Source organism: Microtus pennsylvanicus, chromosome Y, assembly GCF_037038515.1.
Source record: "Microtus pennsylvanicus isolate mMicPen1 chromosome Y, mMicPen1.hap1, whole genome shotgun sequence".
NCBI classification, from domain to species: Eukaryota; Metazoa; Chordata; class Mammalia; order Rodentia; family Cricetidae; genus Microtus; species Microtus pennsylvanicus.
In genome coordinates this window covers 41,917,817-41,938,724 of record NC_134602.1, presented here as the reverse complement: position 1 = coordinate 41,938,724, position 20,908 = coordinate 41,917,817, and the positions used below count along the sequence as shown (strand labels likewise).

Sequence of the window (20,908 nt, the reverse complement as noted above, 5' to 3'; positions counted from 1 at the left end):
TGTTGAGGATTTTTGCGTCGATGTTCATGAGTGAGATTTGCCTGTAATTCCCTTTCTTGGTTGAGTCTTTGTGTGGTTTTGGTATCAGAGTGACTGTAGCTTCATAAAAGGAATTAGGTAATGACCCTTCTGTTTCTATATTGTGAAATATATTAAGTAATATAGGTATTACGTCTTCTTGGATGTTCTGGTAGAATTCTGCATTGAAACCATCTGGTCCTGGGCTTTTTTGGTAGGGAGGTTTTTGATGACAGCTTCTAATTCTTCGCGACTAACAGCTCTATTTAGCTTTGGTATATGGTATTTATCTAAAAACGTGTCCATTTCTTTTACATTTTCCAGTTTTGTGGCATAAAAGCTTTTGTAGTAAGATCTAACGATTCTTTGAATTTCCTCTGTGTCTGTGGTTATGTCTCCCTTTTCTTTTCTGAACTTATTAATTTGCATATTCTCTCTCTGCCGTTTGATTAGATTGGATAGGGGTTCAACAGTTTTGTTGATTTTTTTTCTAGGAACCAGCTTTTTGTTTCATTGATTCTTTGGATTGTTTTCTGTGTTTCTATTTTGTTGATTTCAGCCCTCAGTTTGATTATTTCCAGTCTTCTACTCCTCCTAGGTGAGTCTGCTTTTTTTTTTTTCTAAAGCTTTCAGGTGGGCTGTTAAGTCTCCAATATGTGCTTTCTCTGTTTTCTTTAAGTGGGCACTTAGTGCTATGAACTTTCCTCTTAGGACTGCTTTCATAGTGTCCCATAAGTTCGAGTATGTTGTTTGTTTATTTTCATTGAATTCAAGGAAGACAGTAATTTCTTTCTTTATTTCTTCTTGATCCAGGTATGGTTCAGAAGTTGACTGTTCAGTTTCCATGAGTTTGTAGGCTTTCTGGGGGTAGCATTGTTGTTGAATTCTAACTTTAATCCATGGTGGTCTGATAAGACGCAGGAGGTTACAAATATTTTTTTGTACCTGTGGAAGTTTGCTTTGTTACCGAGTATGTGGTCAATTTTCGAGAAGGTTCCATGAGCTGCAGAGAAGAAGGTATATTCTTTCCTATTTGGGTGGAATGTTCTATAGATGTCTGTTAAGTCCATTTGATTCATTACCTTCATTAATTCTCTTATTGCTCTGTTAGGTTTCTGTCTGATTGACCTGTCCATTGGTGAGAGAGGAGTGTTGAAGTCTCCTACTATTAGTGTGTGCCGTTTGATGGCAGCCTTGAGTTTTAGTAATGTTTCTTTTACGTACGTGGGTGCTTTTATATTAGGGGCATAGATATTCATGATTGAGACTTCATCCTGATGAATTGTTCCTGTTATGAGTATAAAATGTCCCTCTCCATCTCTTCTGCTTGATTTAAGTTTGCAGTCAACTTTGTTAGAAATTAGTATGGCCACACCTGCTTGTTTCTTGGGTCCATTTGCTTGATAAGCCTTTTCCCAGCCCTTTACTCTGAATAAGTGCCTGTCTTTGTGGTTGAGGTGTGTTTCTTGTAGACAGCAGAATGTTGGATCCTGTTTTCGTATCCAATCTTTTATCCTGTGCCTTTTTATAGGTGAGTTGAGTCCATTGACATTAAGTGATATTAATGACCAGTGGTTGTTAACTCTGGTCACTTTTTTAGTAGTAGAGTTTTTGTGTTTCCCTTCTCTGAGTTATGCTGGTGAAGGGTCTCTAGATGTTTGAGTTATTGTGGTCATTGTTGGACTCCTTGGTTAGTGATTTACTTCTATTACTTTCTGTAAGGCTGGATTTGTGGCTATGTATTGTTTAAATTTGTTTTTATCCTGGAAAATTTTGTTTTCTCCATTTATAGTGAACGAAAGCTTGGCTGGGTATAGTAGTCTGGGCTTGCATCCATGGTCTCTTAGTTTCTGAAGTACATCTATCCAGGACCTTCTGGCTTTCATGGTTTCCATAGAGAAGTCAGGTGTAAGTCTGATAGGTTTTCCCTTATAAGTAACTTGACCCTCTTTCTTTGCAGCTCTTAATATTCCTTTTTTATTCTTTATGTTTTCTGTTTTGATTATTATATGGCGAGGAGGTGGGTTTTTTTTTTTTTGGTCCAGTCTATTCGGTGTTCTGTATGCTTCTTGAACCTTCAAAGGAATATCTTTCTTTAGGTTGGGAAAGTTTTCTTCTATAATTTTATTAAATATATTTTCTGGACCGTTGAGCTTACTTCTCCTTCTTCTATCCATATTATTCTTAGGTTTGGTCTTTTTATTGTGTCCCATATTTCCTGAATGTTTTGTGATGAGAGTTTGTTGTACTTGCTGTTTTCTTTGATCAGTGGGTTTATTTTCTCTATGGTATCATCAGTTTCTGACATTCTTTCTTCTATCTCTTGTAATCTGTTGTTAGTACTTGTCTCTGTAGTTCCTGTTTGTTTACCCAGATTTTCCATCTCCATCCTTCTCTCGGTTTGTGTTTTCTTCATTGCTTCCATTTCATTCTTCAAGTCTTGCACCACTTCCCATACCTGTTTGATTGCTTTTTCTTGTTTCTCTTGGTTTTCTTGGGTATCTTTGAGCGATTGATTCATTTCCTCTACCTTTTTGTTTGTAATCTCTAATTGTTTATGGCAGTTTTTCACCTCCTGTTTAAGGTCCTCTATTATTTTCATATAGTTCACTTTTGAGTCGATTTCTTCTATTTCTTCTGGAGTAGGGTGTACAATTCTTATTTCGGGATCCCTGGATTCTGGTGGTGTCATGTTGCCTTTCAGGTTGTAGGAGGAATTCTTGCATTGGCGCCTTCCAATCTCTTCCTTCAAATGGAGCCAGGAGAGGCCTGGTGTCTTGGTCCAGTCTTTGCTGTGATCGACTCTCTGGGTGTATCTCTTCAGTGCAGAAGCAGGAAACATTCCTGTCCAGATGAGATTCCTCAGCCACTTAACAGGGCCGCTTGGTAGCCCAATGATCTGGGGCAAAAGGATGAACCGAGCATGGGGGGGGGGGGGACGGTATCCAGAAGAGCACAGGAAGCCTGGCGCAGGAGCTGAAGGTGCCCAAGATCCCTAACAGGGTACTTGGCTACCCAGTCTGGGTGGGTAGCCTTAGTGTAGGAGCTTAAAACTGTTCTTGAGCACTGGTCCTAGCATACAGCAGGGCAGGGTTAGGGGGTCCTGGGGGGCTGGGTCGTGCGAAAGAAAGACAGCCCTGCAGAAGGAGCTGGGGGAGGTGGTTTGTGCTCTCTTCCAGGACAGTCCGCCCCTGGATAGCTCACACTCACCTATCCAGATGGAATTCCTCAGCAACTAAACAGGGCCGCCGGTAGCCCAATGATCCAGGGACAAAAGGATGAATTGGTGACAGCTTCTATTTCCTCGTGACTTATAGTTCTGTTTAAATTGCTTACCTAGTCTTGATTTAATTTGGGTATATGGTATCTATGTAAAAAAATGTCCTTTCTTTTACATTTTTCAATTTTGTGGAGTACAGGCTTTTATAGTAAGACCTAATAATGTTCAGAATTTCCTCGGTTTGTTACGTCCCCCTTTTTTTTTCATTTCTGATCTTTTTAATTGGGTTGCACGCTCTCTCTCTCTCTCTCTCTCTCTCTCTCTCTCTCTCTCTCTCTCTCTGCCTTTTGATTAGTTTGGATAGGTTTTGTCAGTCTGGTTTACTTTCTCAAAGAACCAGCTCTTTGTTTCATTGATTCTTTTTATTGTTTTCTCTGTTTCTGTTTTGTTGATTTCAGCCCTCAGTTTGATTATTTCCAGTCTTCTACTCCTCCTAGGTGAGTCTGCTTCTTTTTTTTCTAGAGCTTTCAGGTGGGCTGTTAAATCTCCAATATGTGCTTTCTCTGTTTTCTTTAAGTGGGCACTTGGTGCTATGATCTTTCCTCTTAGCACTGCTTTCATAGTGTCCCATAGGTTTGGGTATGTTGTGCCTTCATTTTTGTTGAATTCAAGGAAGACATTAATTTCTTTATTTTCTCCTTGACTTGGGAGTAGTTCGGTAGTTCAGTTTTAGTGAGTTTGTAGACTCTCTGGGGGTAGTATTGTTGTTAAATTTTAACTTTACTCCTTGGCAATCTGATAAGACACAGGTAGTTGCTCCAATTTCTTTGCGTCTAGGATGTGTACTTTGATAACAAGTATGTGATCAATTTTAGAGAAGGTTCCATGAGGTGCCGAGAAGAAGGTATATTCTTTTCTCTTTGGGTGGAATGTTCTATAGATGTCTGTTAAGTCCATTTGATCCATTACATCTGTTAATTCTCTTATTTCTCTTTTAAGTTTCTGTCTGGTTGACCTGTCCATTGGCGAGATAAGAGTGTTGATATCTTTTACTATTAGTGTGTTGGGTTTTATATGTGATTTAAGTTTTAGTGGGTTTTTTTTTTTTTACATATGTGGGTGCTCTTATATTACATACGTAGGTATTCAGGATTGAGACTTCATCTTAATGAGTTGTTCCTGTTATAAAGTATCCTTCTCCATCTCTTATTACTGATTTTAGTTTGAAATCCATTTTGTTGATATTAGGATAGCCACATCTTAGCACGTTTTGTGTTAAGAATTTGTTCGATTTAATGTTTTCTTTGGCCAGTGAGTCTATTTCCTCTATAGTATATTCAGCGCCTGCAATTCTTTCTCCTGTCTCTTGTATTCTCTTGGTTATACTTGTCTCTGTAGTTCCTGTTTGTGAGCCATTGGGGGCAGGGTGGTTTGGGGGAAAGCCCAGCAGCAGGAACACACCCTGCTGACTGTCCAGAAAAGCTTAGAGAGTTTGGGAGGGGCTCCAAGGTTGTGTCCCAATGGGAAGGTCCCAGAGCGGAGCGTGGGGCATCCCTCTGTCTGGGCTTGTGGGTGCTGTAGCAGGCTGTGTTGCAGGGTTCCAAGGACCATGTAGGCGAAAAGGCGTGCTTGGGGACAGGGTGGGTTGTCCCTGCAAATTTTATAATTTCATTTTTACCAGCTGAATAATATTCCATTGAATAAATAAATATACCAAATTTTCTATTTATTTCTTCATGGGTATCTAGATGGCTCTAACATATAGATATTATGAATATTATATAAAGCAGCAGTGAACATGGATGAAGAAGTGTCTTGGGATTTAGCATCACTTGGGACTATACCAACAGTAGTATAGCTGGATCCTGAGATAAATTGATTCCCATCTTCCCAAGGAACCACCATATTGATTTCCATAGTGGCTGTACAAGTTTGTATGACTTACTCCACATCCTCAGTAATGTGAGCCATTATTTGTTTTATTGATATTTCATTGTTACTGGTGTAAGATGAGTATCAAAGTCTTGAGGTGAATATTGCTGATTTGCGGGGGTGGGATTGAGACAGGGATTCTCCGTTTGTTTATTCCTGTCCTAATACTCATTCTATAGACCAGGCTGACCTTGAACCAGATATCTGCCTGCCTCTGTCTCTAGAGTGCTGACCTACCAAACTTGGCAGCTGACTGCAGATATTAACATTTTTATTTATATTCTTACGCATTTTACTTCTGTATCTGTCTTTAATTGATTTTTGTTTGTTTTCTTTGTGTCTTTTTCTGGTTATTTATGTATTTTAGATATTGACCTTTTGTAGTACAAATTTAATTGATCTTAATTAATCAAAACCGAGAGTCAGATACAGGAGTTAAAGCACAAGATCAGAGAAGCAGAGCAGTAAGCCACTAGAGAGACCTTTTACCTCTGCTAATGCTCAGACCAAAGGGACAGTCCTCGGACTGGCTAGACTGCACAGTGTTTGTACCAAACCACAGGCTCCAGTGAGTTCTTGTCATTTCCTCATGTACCTCTCTCTGTCCTACCGTATCACTCCTGTCTCGATATGCCTCCGTTTCTGGAACTAAAGGCATGAGATCCCAAGTGTGTGTGATCCCAGCACTTAGGATCACATCTTGCAATGCTGACATCCTGTTTCACCAGCACTGTTTGGTGAAGGTGCGAGTTTTTTCCTTCAGTTTGTGTTTCTGACTTCTTAATTAAAGACCAGATGTCTGTGAGTGTTTGAATTTTCATCTTGACCTTCAGTTTGATTCCATTAGTCAATGTTTCTTGTGGGTGTGGGGTGGGGGTGGTTAATACCATGCCTTAAAACAGGGATGGTGATAACTTTTACAGTTCTTTTATTATTCAGGATTGTCTATCCTGAGTTTTTATGTTTGCATACGAAGCTGTCCTTTTGAGAGCTATGAAGAACTGTGTTGGAATTTTGATGAGGATTAAAGGGAACCTATAGATTTCCTTTAAGTAGAATGGTCATTTTTACTGTTAATTCAACCACCCCATAAACATGGGAGATCTTTTTAACTTCTGACACTTGAAGGTTTTTATCATACGAGTCTTTCGCTTCCTTAGTTAGATTTACCCCAAAATTTATTTTTTTGTTTGGAGCAATTATTAAGGGTATTGTTTCCCTGATTTTTCCCCAGTCCGCCATTTGTCCACTACTCAGTTCTCTGTGTTAATTTTGTGCCATGTTTGTTTTATGGAAGTGTTTATCAGTTATAGGATTTCCCCAGTAGAACTTTTAGGATTTTTTTATATATACTGTCATATCATATGCAAATCAAGATAATTTGACTCATTCCTTTCCCATTTGTTTCCCTCAGTCCCGTATGGTTATGTATACAATTAGACAATCCTGCGTAGCAGTATTATACTACAAAATTGCAGCTATGAAATAACAACATAAATTTTTTTGAGATGGGGGGAGGTTGAGGCAGGGTTTCTCCGTGTCACTGCCCTGACTGTCCTGGAACTAGCTCTTGTAGACCACGCTGGCCTCAAACTCAAAGAGATCCACCTGCCTCTACCTCCTGGGATTAAAGGCGTGTATCACTACCGCCTGGCAACAAGAATTGTTTTATCAGTGTGGGTCACCACAACATGAAGAACTGTATTAAAGGGTCCAGCATTAGGAAAGTTGAGAAACACTGTTTGAGACCTTCATGCATATATTGTTACTTAATATGAGATATCTCTCCAATTTCATGTTACAGAACCATTTCTACTGTATCTCATGGGTTTGGGCAGGTTATGTTTTCATTTTCATTCAATTCTAAAATACTTTTAATTTTCTTCTTGATTTCTGAATTAACCTATTTATTACTCAGTAATGAGGTGTTTGGTTTTTATGGGTTTCTATTCTTTCATTTGTTGATTTGCAACTTTAATCCATGGAGGCTAATAACTTGCTGTATGTTTGAGTAAATATTCAGTTTTAGAGGAAGTTTATTGAGCCTCTGAGAAGAAGGTATAGTCCTTTGTGTTTGACTATTCTGCAAGTATTAGTCAGGTCTTTTTGGTTTAAGATGTGACTTAGTGCCAGAATTTCTGTTTAGTTTTTGTCTAAATGACCTGTCTATTGGAGAGAGTGGAGTATAGAAGTTTCCCACTATCAGTGAGGGTCAATAATTATGTTATCTGTAATTAATATGTATTTAAGTGGTTTGTGGGGTTTTTTGTATTTTTGTTTGGTGGACTTTTTTGTTGTTTGAATTTATTTTTTTATTTATTTTTTGTTGTTGTTGCACAGGTATTAAGAATTCTAGTGTCCTCATGGTGGGCTTTTTTTTTCTTTGATGACTATGTAGTGTTCCTTCTGTCTCTTCTGCTAAGTTGTTGTTCAAAGCCTATATTGTCAGATATTAAAATGGCTACATGGCTTGTTCTATGGGTCCCTTTGCTTGTAAATGTTTTCCCATCCTTTACCCTGAGGTGATTTCTGTCCTTAATGGTAAGGTGTAATTTGTGGATACAGTAGGAGGGATCCTGTTTTCTAATCCAGTCTACTAGTCTATGTCTTTCTATTGGCAAATTGAAGGCATTAAAATTGGGGGTCATTAATAGGTAGCGTTTCTTGGTCCTTTTATTTTATTCCATAGTGTGGTCCTCTCACTCCTACCCTTATTACTATACTATGGGATTATTTGTGTCTTTTGGGGTATGGTTAACATTTACAGACTGATGTTTCCTTCTACTGTCTTCTGTAAAACTTGATTATTAGATAAATACTGATTAAATTTGGTTTTATCATGGAATAATTTTCTTTTCAAATCTTTTGTTGGCTAATAGCTTCGCTGGATAGTTTATTCAAGGCTGACTCATAGGAGTTTTTAGAGCACTTGTCCAGACCCTGGAAGGGGTGATACAGAGGTACACAGAGTTTTTAAAAAGAATTCAGTAATCACTTATTCTCAACACCTTCAGTTAGATACTAATTTATCTTTCTTTTCAAATGATGTGCTTAAAGCGTTATTTGTATTGCCTGTTTACCAAGGATTTAACTTCTTTGCTACTTGGGGCTAACAACTTGGAGAAATTGCTTGAGTTGGGTATAACTGTGCACACATTTAATCCCAGTATTTGGGAGGCAGGACAGATGTATCATTGTTAGTTAAAGGCTAGCCTAGTCTACATGGCAAGAACTGACATAGCCAGGACTAGTAGAAAGACCCTGTCTGAAAATAAAATAAACAGAAATAGGGGTCATTGCCCTTAACACTCTTTTGACTACTAGGTTGTAGAATGCCTTATGGATGCTGAATTGAAAGAGGTCTTCTCCAAAAGAAACTAATATTCTTAACTGCTAAGCCTGATCATTAATAATTTTCTTGTTTTATTTTCATTTTTACTTATTTATTTTGGGGCTTGATCTTACTATCTAGTGTGCTGGCCTAGACCTTACTTACATAGACCAGGCTTGCTTCAAGTTCACCGGCATTTGTCTGCTCAATGCTGGGATTAATGGCTTTGAGGTTTCGGAAGCCCAAGCCAGACCCAGTGCCATCTCACTTTCTCAGCCTGTGGACCAGAAAGAGCTTTCAGCTATGCACCAGTGCCATGTATGCTGCCATGTTCATTCACAACACTGGACTATGCCTCTGAACTTAAACAAACCCAATAAATGTGTTATTTTTTTAAGAACTGATTTGGTCATGGTGTCTTTTCACTGAAGTAGAATAGTGGCCGAGACTAAAAGATTTTAAACTTAAATTCCTTTGTTTCCTGATATTTTTAGGTATGAATGTGAAGAATCTTTTACAACTCTGAATGTAGACATTAGAAATCACCAAAATCTTCTTGATTCTTTGGAACAGTATATCAAGGGAGATTTATTAGAAGGTGCAAATGCATATCATTGTGAAAAATGTGATAAAAAGGTATGTTTTATAGCTTTCAAGGTTATTACAGTATGTAACAAAACCAGAAGGCTTTGGAGTTGCTTGTAGTTTTCTTTAAAATTAACTTCTGTCTCGTGTTTGAGTGAATGGTTGCATTGGTTGACTGCCTGATTGATATATTAGTCACTTTTCTATTGCTGTGATACAGCAACATTGCCAAGGCAATTTATAGAAGGAAGAGTTAATTTGGGCTTATGGTACCGTAGGGATAACAGTTCGTCGCTATCCCAGGGAAGTAGGGCATGTGCTGCCTGGAACAGCAAGATAAGAATTCACATCTTAAATTTCAAGTTCAAAGCAAAAAGAGCAAAGCAGAAGTAGGCAAGTTTTTTTTTTCTCTCAAAGCCCTCACCCCTAGTGATAAACTTGCTCCAAGATGACCATAATTTTTCCAAATAGCACCACCCCTGTGAACATTTGCTTAGTTGGGGAAAACTTGTTACTTGGGCTGGACTAGAACTACATAGCCGAGACTGGCTTTGAACTTAGACTCCTGCTTCAGGAGTTACCTGTACTGGTATTTCAGGTATGAACAACTGTGCCTAGTGCTGTTATGTCTTTAATTTCCATTAATGGTCCCATAAAAGAAATTAGCATTCTAGCTTATGTAGAGATTCGTCAGCAAAACAGTATCATGACAAGGTGTGGCACACCCTGCTTTTAAGAAGCACAGACAGGTACAACTCTGTGAGTCCATACTCAACCTGGTTTACGTAGAGCATCATGCCAGGTAGGAATACACAGTCCCCATCTTTCTCCCCCATCCATCTCCCTCCAACCCCATCCCAAAAATAGAAAGAATTTGTAGATTTGGGGGAGATGGTTGCTACCCAATGCGAATACTGGAGTTCAGGTTCCTAGAACTCACATTAAAAACTAGGTGGGCGTGACCGCCTATTTATAATCCCACTGTGTAGAAGACAGAAACAAGGAATTATGGACCAAACTGCTAGACTAAATAGGGAGAATGATGAGTTCTAGGTTCAATAAGAGATCCTTTCTTGATATATAAGGAAGAAAGTGAAGAAGCATCAACTTTGAGCCTTTGTGCATAGGCATCTATCTACACATACACATGCCCTCACAGATACAAAAGCCCACAAAGACATACTAATACATATATAATAAGTAATAGTTAACTGTGGTACATACTTCAATCCCAGAACTAGCTAATTAATTTTAACTACATAGTGAGATCCTGACTCTGTAGTAATAGTTTAAAATAGTGTTTACTCCAGATTACTCACCAAGTCAAGTACATTTGATTGTACCAGATTTTCACAACTCCTTTATTTTATGTACATTTATGGTTATTACATTCAGTCAATTACCTGTGAGCTTTTAGATTGTAGAATATAAAAATAGACTATGTTTAAATATAGTATGCAGTAAATAATACACCTATTTCTTGACCCACATACCTCTTTAAGCTGTCTGTATTGTAGTAGGTTGGTTACGTGTGTAACATGAGGGGTCTGCTTGTTTGTGTTTCTGTCCCACCCTTTACCCCACAACTGTTTGGCCCCAAAGAAAATCACACATAGGTCGCCATAAATTATAAGATGATTGACCCATTAGCTCTAGCCTCTCACTGGCTAACTCTCACATCTTGATTAACCCTTTTTTCTGATCTGTTAGCCATGTGACTCAGTACCTTTTTTCAGTGGAGCAGATCACATCAGTGCTGCTTCGGTGGTCTGGGCAGGAGTGGGAGGAATCAACTTCCTCCTTCCCAGAATTGTCTTGTTCTCATTACATCATTTCTACTTCCTGTCTGGTTTTCCCACCTGAACTTCCTGCCTGGCCAATCAGCATTTATTTAAAACATGATTGACAGAGTACAGGCAATTCTCCCGCAGCATACGTGACAGTGCCTCATGTAGGAAATACGATTTTAAATTCCCGATCCACCTTGAAGGGGTGATTGGATAACAGTGACAATATGGAATCTCTTCAGGAATATCTATTTTGCATCTTATAAGAAGAGGCATACTTATTTAAATGTTTTGCAAATATTGTTGAAAAATGACATTAATTATATTCCATATTTGTAACATATGTAAATTTAGATGATTGATTTTTAAATTTTATGTATTGGATTTATATTTTCTGTTTTAGGTTGATACAGTAAAGCGCTTACTGATTAAAAAACTCCCTACTGTTCTTGCTATCCAACTGAAACGATTTGACTATGACTGGGAAAGAGAATGTGCAATCAAATTCAATGATTACTTTGAATTCCCAAGAGAACTGGATATGGAACCTTACACAGTAGCAGGCGTCACAAGACTGGAAGCTGATAGTGTAAATCCATTGACTCATTTAATTCAGCAGAATGAGCAATGTGAAAGTGTGATAGCAGGAAGCACAAAGTATAGACTTGTTGGTGTCCTTGTTCACAGTGGTCAAGCAAATGGTGGACATTATTATTCTTACATCATTCAAAGAAATAGTAAAGACAGTGAGAGGGGTCGCTGGTTCAAATTTGATGACGGGGACGTGACAGAATGTAAGATGGATGATGACGAAGAAATGAAAAATCAGTGCTTTGGTGGAGAGTACATGGGAGAAGAGTTTGACCATATTATGAAACGCATTTCATACAAGCGTCAGAAAAGGTGGTGGAATGCATATATTCTGTTTTATGAACAGATTAATACAACTGATGAAGACAAGATAGTAACACATATATCAAAGCTAACAGTCACAAGACCTCATCAGATTATGTCACCAGCCATTCAGAGGAATGTATGGAAACAAAATGTGCAATTCCTGCATAATCAAATGCAGTATAGCTTAGAATATTTTCAGTTCATTAAAAAACTGCTTACCTGTAATGCTGTGTACTTAAACCCTGCTCCAGGTAAGTTTCCTGGAACTTACATCCTATGAAAGTGGTATCTAGTGAATGATTTGAAGAATTTCTTACCAAATATTACAGTGCTTAAATTTGTCTTTTCTATTTTTACCTTAACATTTGGTGGGGTTTTTGGTTTTTTAAGAACAGTCTCTATTATGTAACTGGCTGTCCTGGAACTCAGTATGTAGACACACACACCTTTGTACATTGATTCACCTGAATCCATTTAATATGTCAGCATTTTCAGTAAGATCTATTTTAAAGTAAAAGTTGTAGAAAATATGGTTCTTGTATTTGTTAACATTGAAATAAAACTTTTATTTTTAACTTGAAATAAAACATGTCTAATTATGTGTTGCTTTTTAACTTAAAGGACAAGATCATTTGCCACCTGAAGCGGAAGATATTACAATGATTAGCATTCAGCTTGCTGCTAGATTCCTTTTTACAACTGGATTTCGTACTAAGAAAATAGTCCGTGGCCCTGCTGATGACTGGTATGAGTATGAATTTCATTTTTTTATGTGTTCTAACATAATTGGTATGTTTACTTTACTGTTTTGGTTCTTTAGGTGTTTTTTTTTTCTTTTTCAATTTTTGCTTAGGGTTTTGTTTCTTTGGTTGTTGGTTTGTTTGTTTGTTTGTTTGTTTTTTTCAGATAGTGTCTCTTATGTATCTGTCTATGGCTGGCTGTCATATGATTCACTATGCACACCTTGCTGGTTTCAAACACCCAGGTCCCCCTGCCTCTGCCTCCTGAGTGTCAGAATTAACATTGCCCAGCTATATGGTGGTGGTGGTGGTGGTGGTGGTGGTGGTGGTGGTGGTGGTGGTGGTGGTGGTGGTGGTGGTGGTGGTTGGATTTTTGGCTTTTGTTTGTTTTTGGTTGGTTGGTTTTGATTTGTTTGGGTTTTGGGGGATTGAGACTTTTTTCATGTGTAGCCTTATACTAAGAACTTGCTTTGTATACTAGACTGGCATTGAACTCATAGAGATCTGCCTGCCTCTACCTCCTGAGTGCTTGGAATAAAGACTTTGGCCACCATTTCCTGCCTGCCTTGTTTGGGTTTTTAATACCTAGTTTCTCTGTGTAGCCCTGACTGTCCTGGTACTCTCTATATAGAGCAAGCTGGTGCTGTGTTATGTGTGTGTGCATGTATGTATGTGTTTAACCGTGACAGGACAATACTAATTTCAAACATCAGAGAAAGATCTTTGGATTGATATGAGGAACGTCTTCCATATTGTTTGTATTTTATGTATACTGTTAAGAAAGACTGTTTTCCCATCATTTATGGGTGTGTAACACATTTCCTAGCATTCATAGATGCCCTAAAACTAGAGTTAACAGATATCTCTGACCCATGATATGGGTATTGGAAATTTAACACTCCATGTCCTATGAAGAGGGGTCTGTCTCTCTTACTCCTGTTGTTTTGAGACAGTCTCACTATGTACTCTGCCTACCCTGGACTTGGCTCTATAGGTCTTGCTTGCCTCTGTTTTCCATAGCTGGGATTAAGATTTATCCTACAACACCTAGACCTCAGAACAATTTTATTAGATTTAGTTTTTCAATAATTGACTATTACATCCAGGCCCAGTGGTAGTGAACACCCTTCATCCCACACTTGAGAGGCAGAGGTATATGGATCTCTGTTAGTTTGAGGGCAGCCTATTCTACATAGGATACCCAGAGAAACTTGTCTCTAAAAAACATGTTATTTTTAATTGTATGTGTCTGGGTCTGTGCTACATATGTCCAGGTGCATGAGAAGGCCAGAAAAGAGCACCAGATTTAATGCTACTAGCAGTTCTGAGCTGTTAGACACGGATGCTAACAACTGAACTACATCCTTTGCAGTAGCTGTATAATTTGTTAACTATTGAGCTTTCTTTCCAGCACAAATGCTTTCTGTTATTTCTTATTCATGGCATATTCTTATGGTCTTTTTCACTGTGAAAAGAGTAAAGCTGTGTCACTTAGTAGATGAAATTTTCTTAGCTGTAATTTTAAATCATTACTAACTATAAAATTACAAAACATATTATCTACCTATAAAAACTCTTTCAACATCATTTATATTAAAGAAGTTGATTTTTACAGAGACTCAACATCATCATTGACTTAACCCATTTGATTACTTTGTGGAACTTGTTATAATACTTTACTGGTTAATATGACATTTGTATCTGAACCAACAATAGCCTCGTTTTTTGTTTCATAAAAAACTTCCTCTTCTGTAGAGAACTCCCAATAAGTATCTTAATAAATCAATACTAATAGATGTTTCTGATTTAGGTGCGATGTGCTGTGTATTCTTCTCCGTCACAGCAAGAATGTACGATTTTGGTTTGCTCACAATGTCCTATTTAATGTATCAAGTCGTTTTTCTGAGTATCTCCTGGAATGTCCAAGTGCAGAAGTGAGAGGTACATTTGCAAAGCTTATCGTATCCATTGCACATTATTCTTTACAAGATGGAGCTTATCCTTCACCCTTCTTATCACCTTTTGCAAGTCCAGCACCTTGTGGTCAGGTAATTGTCAGCTTCTCTGTAATAGTTAATTAGTTAAAAATAAAATTTTGTGTCTTACAATTAAAATAATATTTGTGTGTTGTATTTGAAATATTTACCAATCATCTAAATGTACATTGTAACACTTGCAGGTTTTTAAAATTATTTTATGCTAATGAAAATTTGTCACTGGGCACTTTGATATGGAAATTTCTACTCAGTTATTGACTATATCTTCAGAATGTGTTTAAAGTTTGATCTTATAATCACAATATTTTTGTTAAATACCCTGTTGGGTTTGGTAAAGACAGATCACAATACATAGTTCAGACTTGTCTCGAACTTATATGCAATCAAACCCAGATTTATAAACTGTAACATTCTGTATGGTATGGTAGTGCGTGCCTTTTTATTCTACTATTGAGGAGTCAGAGATAGGCAAGTCTCTGCTAGGTCAGAGCCAGTCTGACTTCCAGAATAGGTAGAGCTACATAGACCTTGTTTCAAAAACAAACCTTAACACCTTGTTAAGTATACTTAACTTTTGTCTTAGCTAGCGTTTCTCTGGCTGTGAAGAGACAGTATGACCATGACACTTACTATAAGGAACACCTTTAATTGGATAGCTGGCCTGTACAGTTGTTTGACTTAGTCCATTATTGGCATGGTGGGAAGCAAAACAAAATGCAGGCAGATGTGATGCTAGAAAAGTAACTGGGAGTTCTTATGTCTTGGCTCGCAGGTAACAAGAGGTGATGTTCTGAGACACTGGGCAGTATCTTGAGCATATATATGACCTCAGTGTGTGTGTGTGTGTGTGTGTGTGTGTGTGTGTGTGTGTGTGTGTGTGTGTGTATCTCCCCAGTGCCACTTCCTTTGTTGGCCTTTTCAAACAACCACGCACATATATTTTTGCTCTTTTATGAACAATACCAAGTGTGAAGGCTTGATGAAGTTCTTTATTTCCTGTTTGATAGACCTGAATTTTTTTCCATATACTGGAATGTAACCATTTTATGCCAACAAAAATACGTCGATGTATGTAGCTGTTGATAGAATGTTTTTTTTTCCAGATACGTGATAATATGAACTTGAGTGATCATTTACTAAAAGCTGTATTAAATCTCTTGAGAAGGGAAGTTTCTGAACATGGGCGACATTTACAGCAATACTTCAGTTTATTTGTAATGTATGCCAGTTTAGGTAAGGAGTATACTTAATTCTTTTAATGATTGTTTCATGCCTATGAAAATGAAACCATAAAGTTAATAATAATTATTCTTTTAAAGTATGTTATCATATCTTTAAAACCAATTGTAAATTTTCTAATTAACATTTTATGGTGCTTTTCATCTTATACCATAAGGTAACTTGTATTTAACCCTTTTAATTAAAAAACTATCTTGTGATAGAATTTATATTAGATTCTATAGCTGATTCATGTTGCCTTTTGAAAGACTAATTCGAGCACTCCAGAGGCAGAGGTAGGCTGATCTTTGTGAGTCCAAGACCAGCCTGGCTTACAGCTAGGACTGCTACCCAGAAAAACCTTGTGTCAAAACCAAGGGGGAAATAAATAAGTAAATAGAGATTTAATAATTCTGTTTCTTTAGTTTCGAGTTAAGAAAATTGAGACAGAAATCAAAGAGGAAAGAAGAGTATAAATACACTTTTTTGGCCAGGCAGTGGTGATGCACACTTTTAATCCCAACACTATGAGGCAGACACAGGTAGAGCTCTGAGTTCAAGGCCAGCTAGGACTTTTACACAGAAAAATCTTGTCTTGAAAAAACAAAACAACAAAAATACTTCTTTACCCAAGGAATTTTTGCACTTAGTGAAAGAGACTGATAGTTCACAAAAAAAAAAAATTTGACTTGCCTTTTAATTTCTCCTTTTTTTCCTCTGCTAGAAAGCTTGTTAATTTCTTTTTTGACCTAGTGTAGTTAAGAAGCTAGTATCTTTGAGGGCTGAAAAGTGGTTAAGGACACTTGTGAGCCTGGTTTGATTCCCGGGACTTACATGTAAACTCATTTCTTCCTTGGGGACTAAACGTGCTTGTTGGTTCACAGAAACAATGCAAGTGAAACTCTCATATTTATAAATAAATGTGAAAAACAAGACACTACTATCATGATAATTTCCTTTTTTAATACTTAGTGTTTAATATCAGTGTTTTCTGTCCACATTCTGCCTGTAGTTACCTATTTCAAAACTAATAGTGAGGATTTTATTCATAACTTACAAAGAACTGTCGTTCAATTCATCCTACTTTTTCTTACAAAATGATCTTCCTTTTTTATAGGTTTGGCAGAAAAAGCTCAGCTTCTAAAACTAAATGTACCTGCTATCTTTATGCTTGTGTCTTTGGATGAAGGGCCAGGTCCTCCAATTAAATACCAGTATGCTGAGTTAGGCAAGTTATACTCAGTAGTATCTCAACTGATACGATGTTGCAGTGTCTCATCAAGAATGCAGTCTTCAATCAGTGGTAAAGTAGAATGCTTTATTGTGTAATAGTTTCAAAGTATTGTTAGCTGTGCATTATACCCCGAGTAATACTGAAAGTTTATAAAATAGAAGTCTGAAGTATGATGCATTTTTCATTATTTTTAGATGATAACTTTTTGGGTTAGTTTATTGTTTAGGAGCAAGTTTTATTGCTTTATTTTTGCACAACCTCTCTCCCCTCCACTCTCTCTCTCCCATGTGTTCCCTTTTTATCACTCTCTCTCTCCCATTTCCCCTTTCCCTCCCTTCCTTCCTCCTCTCTTGCTTAGGCCTAGAATTCACTATATAGTCTTAGTTGTAACTCACAGCAATTCTCTTGACTCAGCTTCTCACATGTTGGAACTACAAGCTTTTAAACAGTACTACCATCAAAAAATGTTAGCTTATTTATGTTTTAAATTGGTTTCTTTTAATCCAGCTACTAATAAATAGCTTTTGGTTTACTATATGTATTCATATATGTGCTATAGCATATGCGTGAAGAAAATCATCAGGATCCTATTCTCTCACCTAATTCATAAAATTAGAATGATAAAAAGATTAGCATGGCCCCTGCTCAGGAAGGACATACAAATTTCTGAAGTATTCCAAGCCTTTTAAAGATTAAAATGAATCAATAGATTGATTTTTCTCACTTCCAGAAACTACCATTTAAGATCTATAATTTGATCACTTTACCGAATGTATACTACTGTGCTTTATAGAGAGTGTAAACATCAGATTTCATTGTTTGGAATAATCTTTTATTACAATTTTGAGGTTTTTCATTAATGACAAATATGTTGCAGGTCATTCCCCTCTTCCAAATCCTTTTGGTGACCCAAATTTGTCACAGCCCATAATGCCAATTCAGCAGAATGTGGATGACATTTTATTTGTAAGAACCACTTATGTGAAGAAAATTATTGAAAACTACAGCAACTCAGAGGAAACAGTCAAGTTACTTTGCTTCTGCTGCTGGGAGAATCCCCAGTTCTCATCTTCTGTTCTCAGCGAACTGCTTTGGCAGGTAAAGCAAAATAAAAATACCTACTTTTATTCATAGTCCTTTAAGTGCAATCTAACTGTGCCTTAAACTATTTTTAGATTGCATATTCATATACATATGAACTTCGGCAACATTTGGATCTACTATTGCAAATTATTCTGATGGAGGATTCCTGGCAAACTCATAGGTATGGTACACCTCTATTCTAACAGCATAATTAGCTTCACAAGTTCTTGGAAAAATTGCACCTGACAGTGAAAAAGTGTACTTCTACTTTTTCCATGTTCAGTTAAGTGGTTATTAAATTTTTATTTACATTTCAGTTACGAAAAATTCTATTGCAATCTTGTTTTTAGATTAGAACTGTTAGATTTCATAAATTATTAGTAGTTTCAAATTGTCACCCAGTTTATCATAAATTTCAATGTGATTGTCAACTGTTTTCAGAACATTACCTAGAATTAATAACAAAAAGCATTCAATAAATCAACTAATGTTAAAGAAATTTCAAGAGCCAAAAAAATAAGTTACCATGAAACAAATGTTGTGAAACTCCTTTCACTAACTTTCCATAATTTTCAGTTGTTTATTTTGGTTGGTGTTACAATTTTTGTTTCTTTTGATTAGCATTGATGGGTTTTACTAATACCACCTACTTTTCAAAAAGAAACTATATTTACCTCAAAAGGATTGATTTATGCACAGAAATCATTTTTAAATTATTGGCTTTGAACAAATGTGGTGATTTGGGAAACAGTGGCAGATAGATCTCTTTGAGTTTAATGCTAGCCTGGTCTGTTAGTGAGATAGAAAGAAAGAGAAAAGTGCATTTCTTCTAGGTGTTACAATTTTGTCTTGTTTTGGGATCTTTTCAGAATTCATAATGCACTTAAAGGAATTCCAAATGATCGAGATGGGCTGTTTGATACAATTCAGCGTTGTAAGAATCACTATCAAAAAAGAGCATATCAGTGTATTAAATGCATGGTAACTCTCTTTAACAGTTGTCCTGTTGCCTACCAAATCTTACAGGTAAAAGTCTTTTTTTTTTAAATAGTTTTATGAAGTTCTGACTCAAAATTTCCAAAGAAAACACGGTTTGGGAGTTCCCATTTTAGGTTGAAATAGTAAATTTAATTTCCTAACGATTTTTGGTTTTTTGATATAGGACTTCTCTTTCTCATGTCCCTAGTTGTCCTGGAGCTCACTCTAGACCAGACTGGCCTTGAATTCTCAGAGATCTGCCTGCCTCTGCCCCCCCCCGAGTGCTGGCATTAAAAGGCGCATACCACCACCGCACAGCTAATTTCTTAATTCTAAACATATTGTTTTGTTTTTCTGTTTAAGGGTAATGGAGATCTTAAGAAGGAATGGACTAGGGCAGTTGAATGGCTCGGAGATGAACTTGAAAGAAGAACATATTCTTGTAATCCTCACTGCACTTACAGCAATTCTTCTCCTCCAATACAAAGCAATGAAACATCAAACGGTTATTTTTTAGAGAGATCTCATAGTGCAAAAATGACACTTGCAAAAGCCTGTGACCTGTTTCCAGAAAAGGTAAGAAATAAGTTAAAAGACATTAGTTGATAAAAGACGTAAAAACATGAATGAGAAGTAACTGATTTATAAGCCAATGTCCATGTATTGTGATTATGTAAAATTTAGATTATCCTATTTGTTTTTCATTAATGGAATTCATACATTAGAACAATTTAGCTAGGTCTAGGGAGAGTTAACATCTGGACACATTACAAGTCCAAGGCCAGCCTGGGAAACATGAAGCAAAGAAAAATTAAAAACAAAAAATAGTTAACTACGGATTGAACAGTTTTATGAGATTTTTTTAGAAAGATTTCAGGAAGAGCCACTTCTGGAAAGACAGTCATAATATTAAGCCAAGAGTGTTATATAGTTCAGTTCTTTTAGGAAAGTCATTCTCAAATGTAATCTAACAGTGGCTTGAAAGTACTTAATTATAACCTTAAAGATTTTATGTTCTGACTCTGTAAATGATGGTGCATGACTGTAGTTTTCATATTTCCCACATACAGCTGTGGAAATATTCTAGCTGAAACCATCCTGATCTACATAGGAAAATTCTTTCTCCAAAACAGACATGTTTGGCAAGTTCTCCAGTGATGCTATAAGAGCCATACTTGGAATGCCTTTATTTTTATCAGAGTTAGACATAGAATAGTCTTAAATGCTTCCTCTCTATAAATATAAAACAAAGAAATTGTTCAAAGATTTATATATACTTACTGTTTCAGATAGGACTTTAACATAGGAATCAGTCTGTAAGTTCTTTGTTTAACAACTACATGAATTTAATAAAACAGGTTGTAGTAACATTTTTAAATCTGCTTTAAAAAGCTTGAACATATGGTTTAAATTTTAAATTGTAATATTTGAAAAGTTTGAGCTGAAAATTTCTTTCCCCTCCTAGAATTATGTACCTGAACAGCCATATTCAAATCGAGGAGCACATCTCTTGAATAACCCTCAGAAAAACGATGAACCACAAGAAACTTATGAAAGCAATGAAGAAATATCTTCACCTCTAACAAAGGATCAGTGACACACAAATAAATAACTGGTTTGTTGTGTCAGTGCATTTTGGCCTTATATGCAGAGCTTTTTCTGTGCCTGCTTAGTATTTAAAACTATAAAAAGCAATACCAAATAAACATGGAGTTGGAAGTATTTGTTGTGTTTATTGTGATTATATAAACCACCTACTGTGAAATATGTATATTTTATGATGAATGCCAGTACTAGTGTGCAAAAGATAAAATGTACAAAATATATTATTTGACATTAATTCTCATTCTCAAAAAAGTAACAACGAATATGCATCTTTTTGCTTTAG

At 36.6% G+C, this 20,908-nt stretch overlaps 1 protein-coding gene and 1 non-coding gene across 2 annotated transcripts in view; both read left to right on the top strand.

The window, feature by feature from the left end:
• The window catches only part of LOC142841991 (ubiquitin carboxyl-terminal hydrolase 9Y-like), a 156,643-nt gene extending 136,026 nt beyond the window's left edge, over nucleotides 1-20,617 (top strand). Inside the window, exons 33-43 of the mRNA XM_075958972.1 lie at nucleotides 8,996-9,137; nucleotides 11,277-12,021; nucleotides 12,392-12,515; nucleotides 14,321-14,558; nucleotides 15,611-15,740; nucleotides 16,843-17,028; nucleotides 17,837-18,057; nucleotides 18,135-18,223; nucleotides 18,912-19,068; nucleotides 19,384-19,596; nucleotides 20,486-20,617. Coding sequence (XP_075815087.1) covers nucleotides 8,996-9,137; nucleotides 11,277-12,021; nucleotides 12,392-12,515; nucleotides 14,321-14,558; nucleotides 15,611-15,740; nucleotides 16,843-17,028; nucleotides 17,837-18,057; nucleotides 18,135-18,223; nucleotides 18,912-19,068; nucleotides 19,384-19,596; nucleotides 20,486-20,617 — 2,377 coding nt within the window. The remainder of the gene's footprint in view (nucleotides 1-8,995; nucleotides 9,138-11,276; nucleotides 12,022-12,391; nucleotides 12,516-14,320; nucleotides 14,559-15,610; nucleotides 15,741-16,842; nucleotides 17,029-17,836; nucleotides 18,058-18,134; nucleotides 18,224-18,911; nucleotides 19,069-19,383; nucleotides 19,597-20,485) is intronic.
• Nucleotides 17,541-17,645, top strand: LOC142842068 (U6 spliceosomal RNA). The gene has a single exon (XR_012909173.1). It is a non-coding gene; the product is annotated as a U6 spliceosomal RNA (small nuclear RNA).
• Nucleotides 20,618-20,908: the final 291 nt, after the last annotated feature.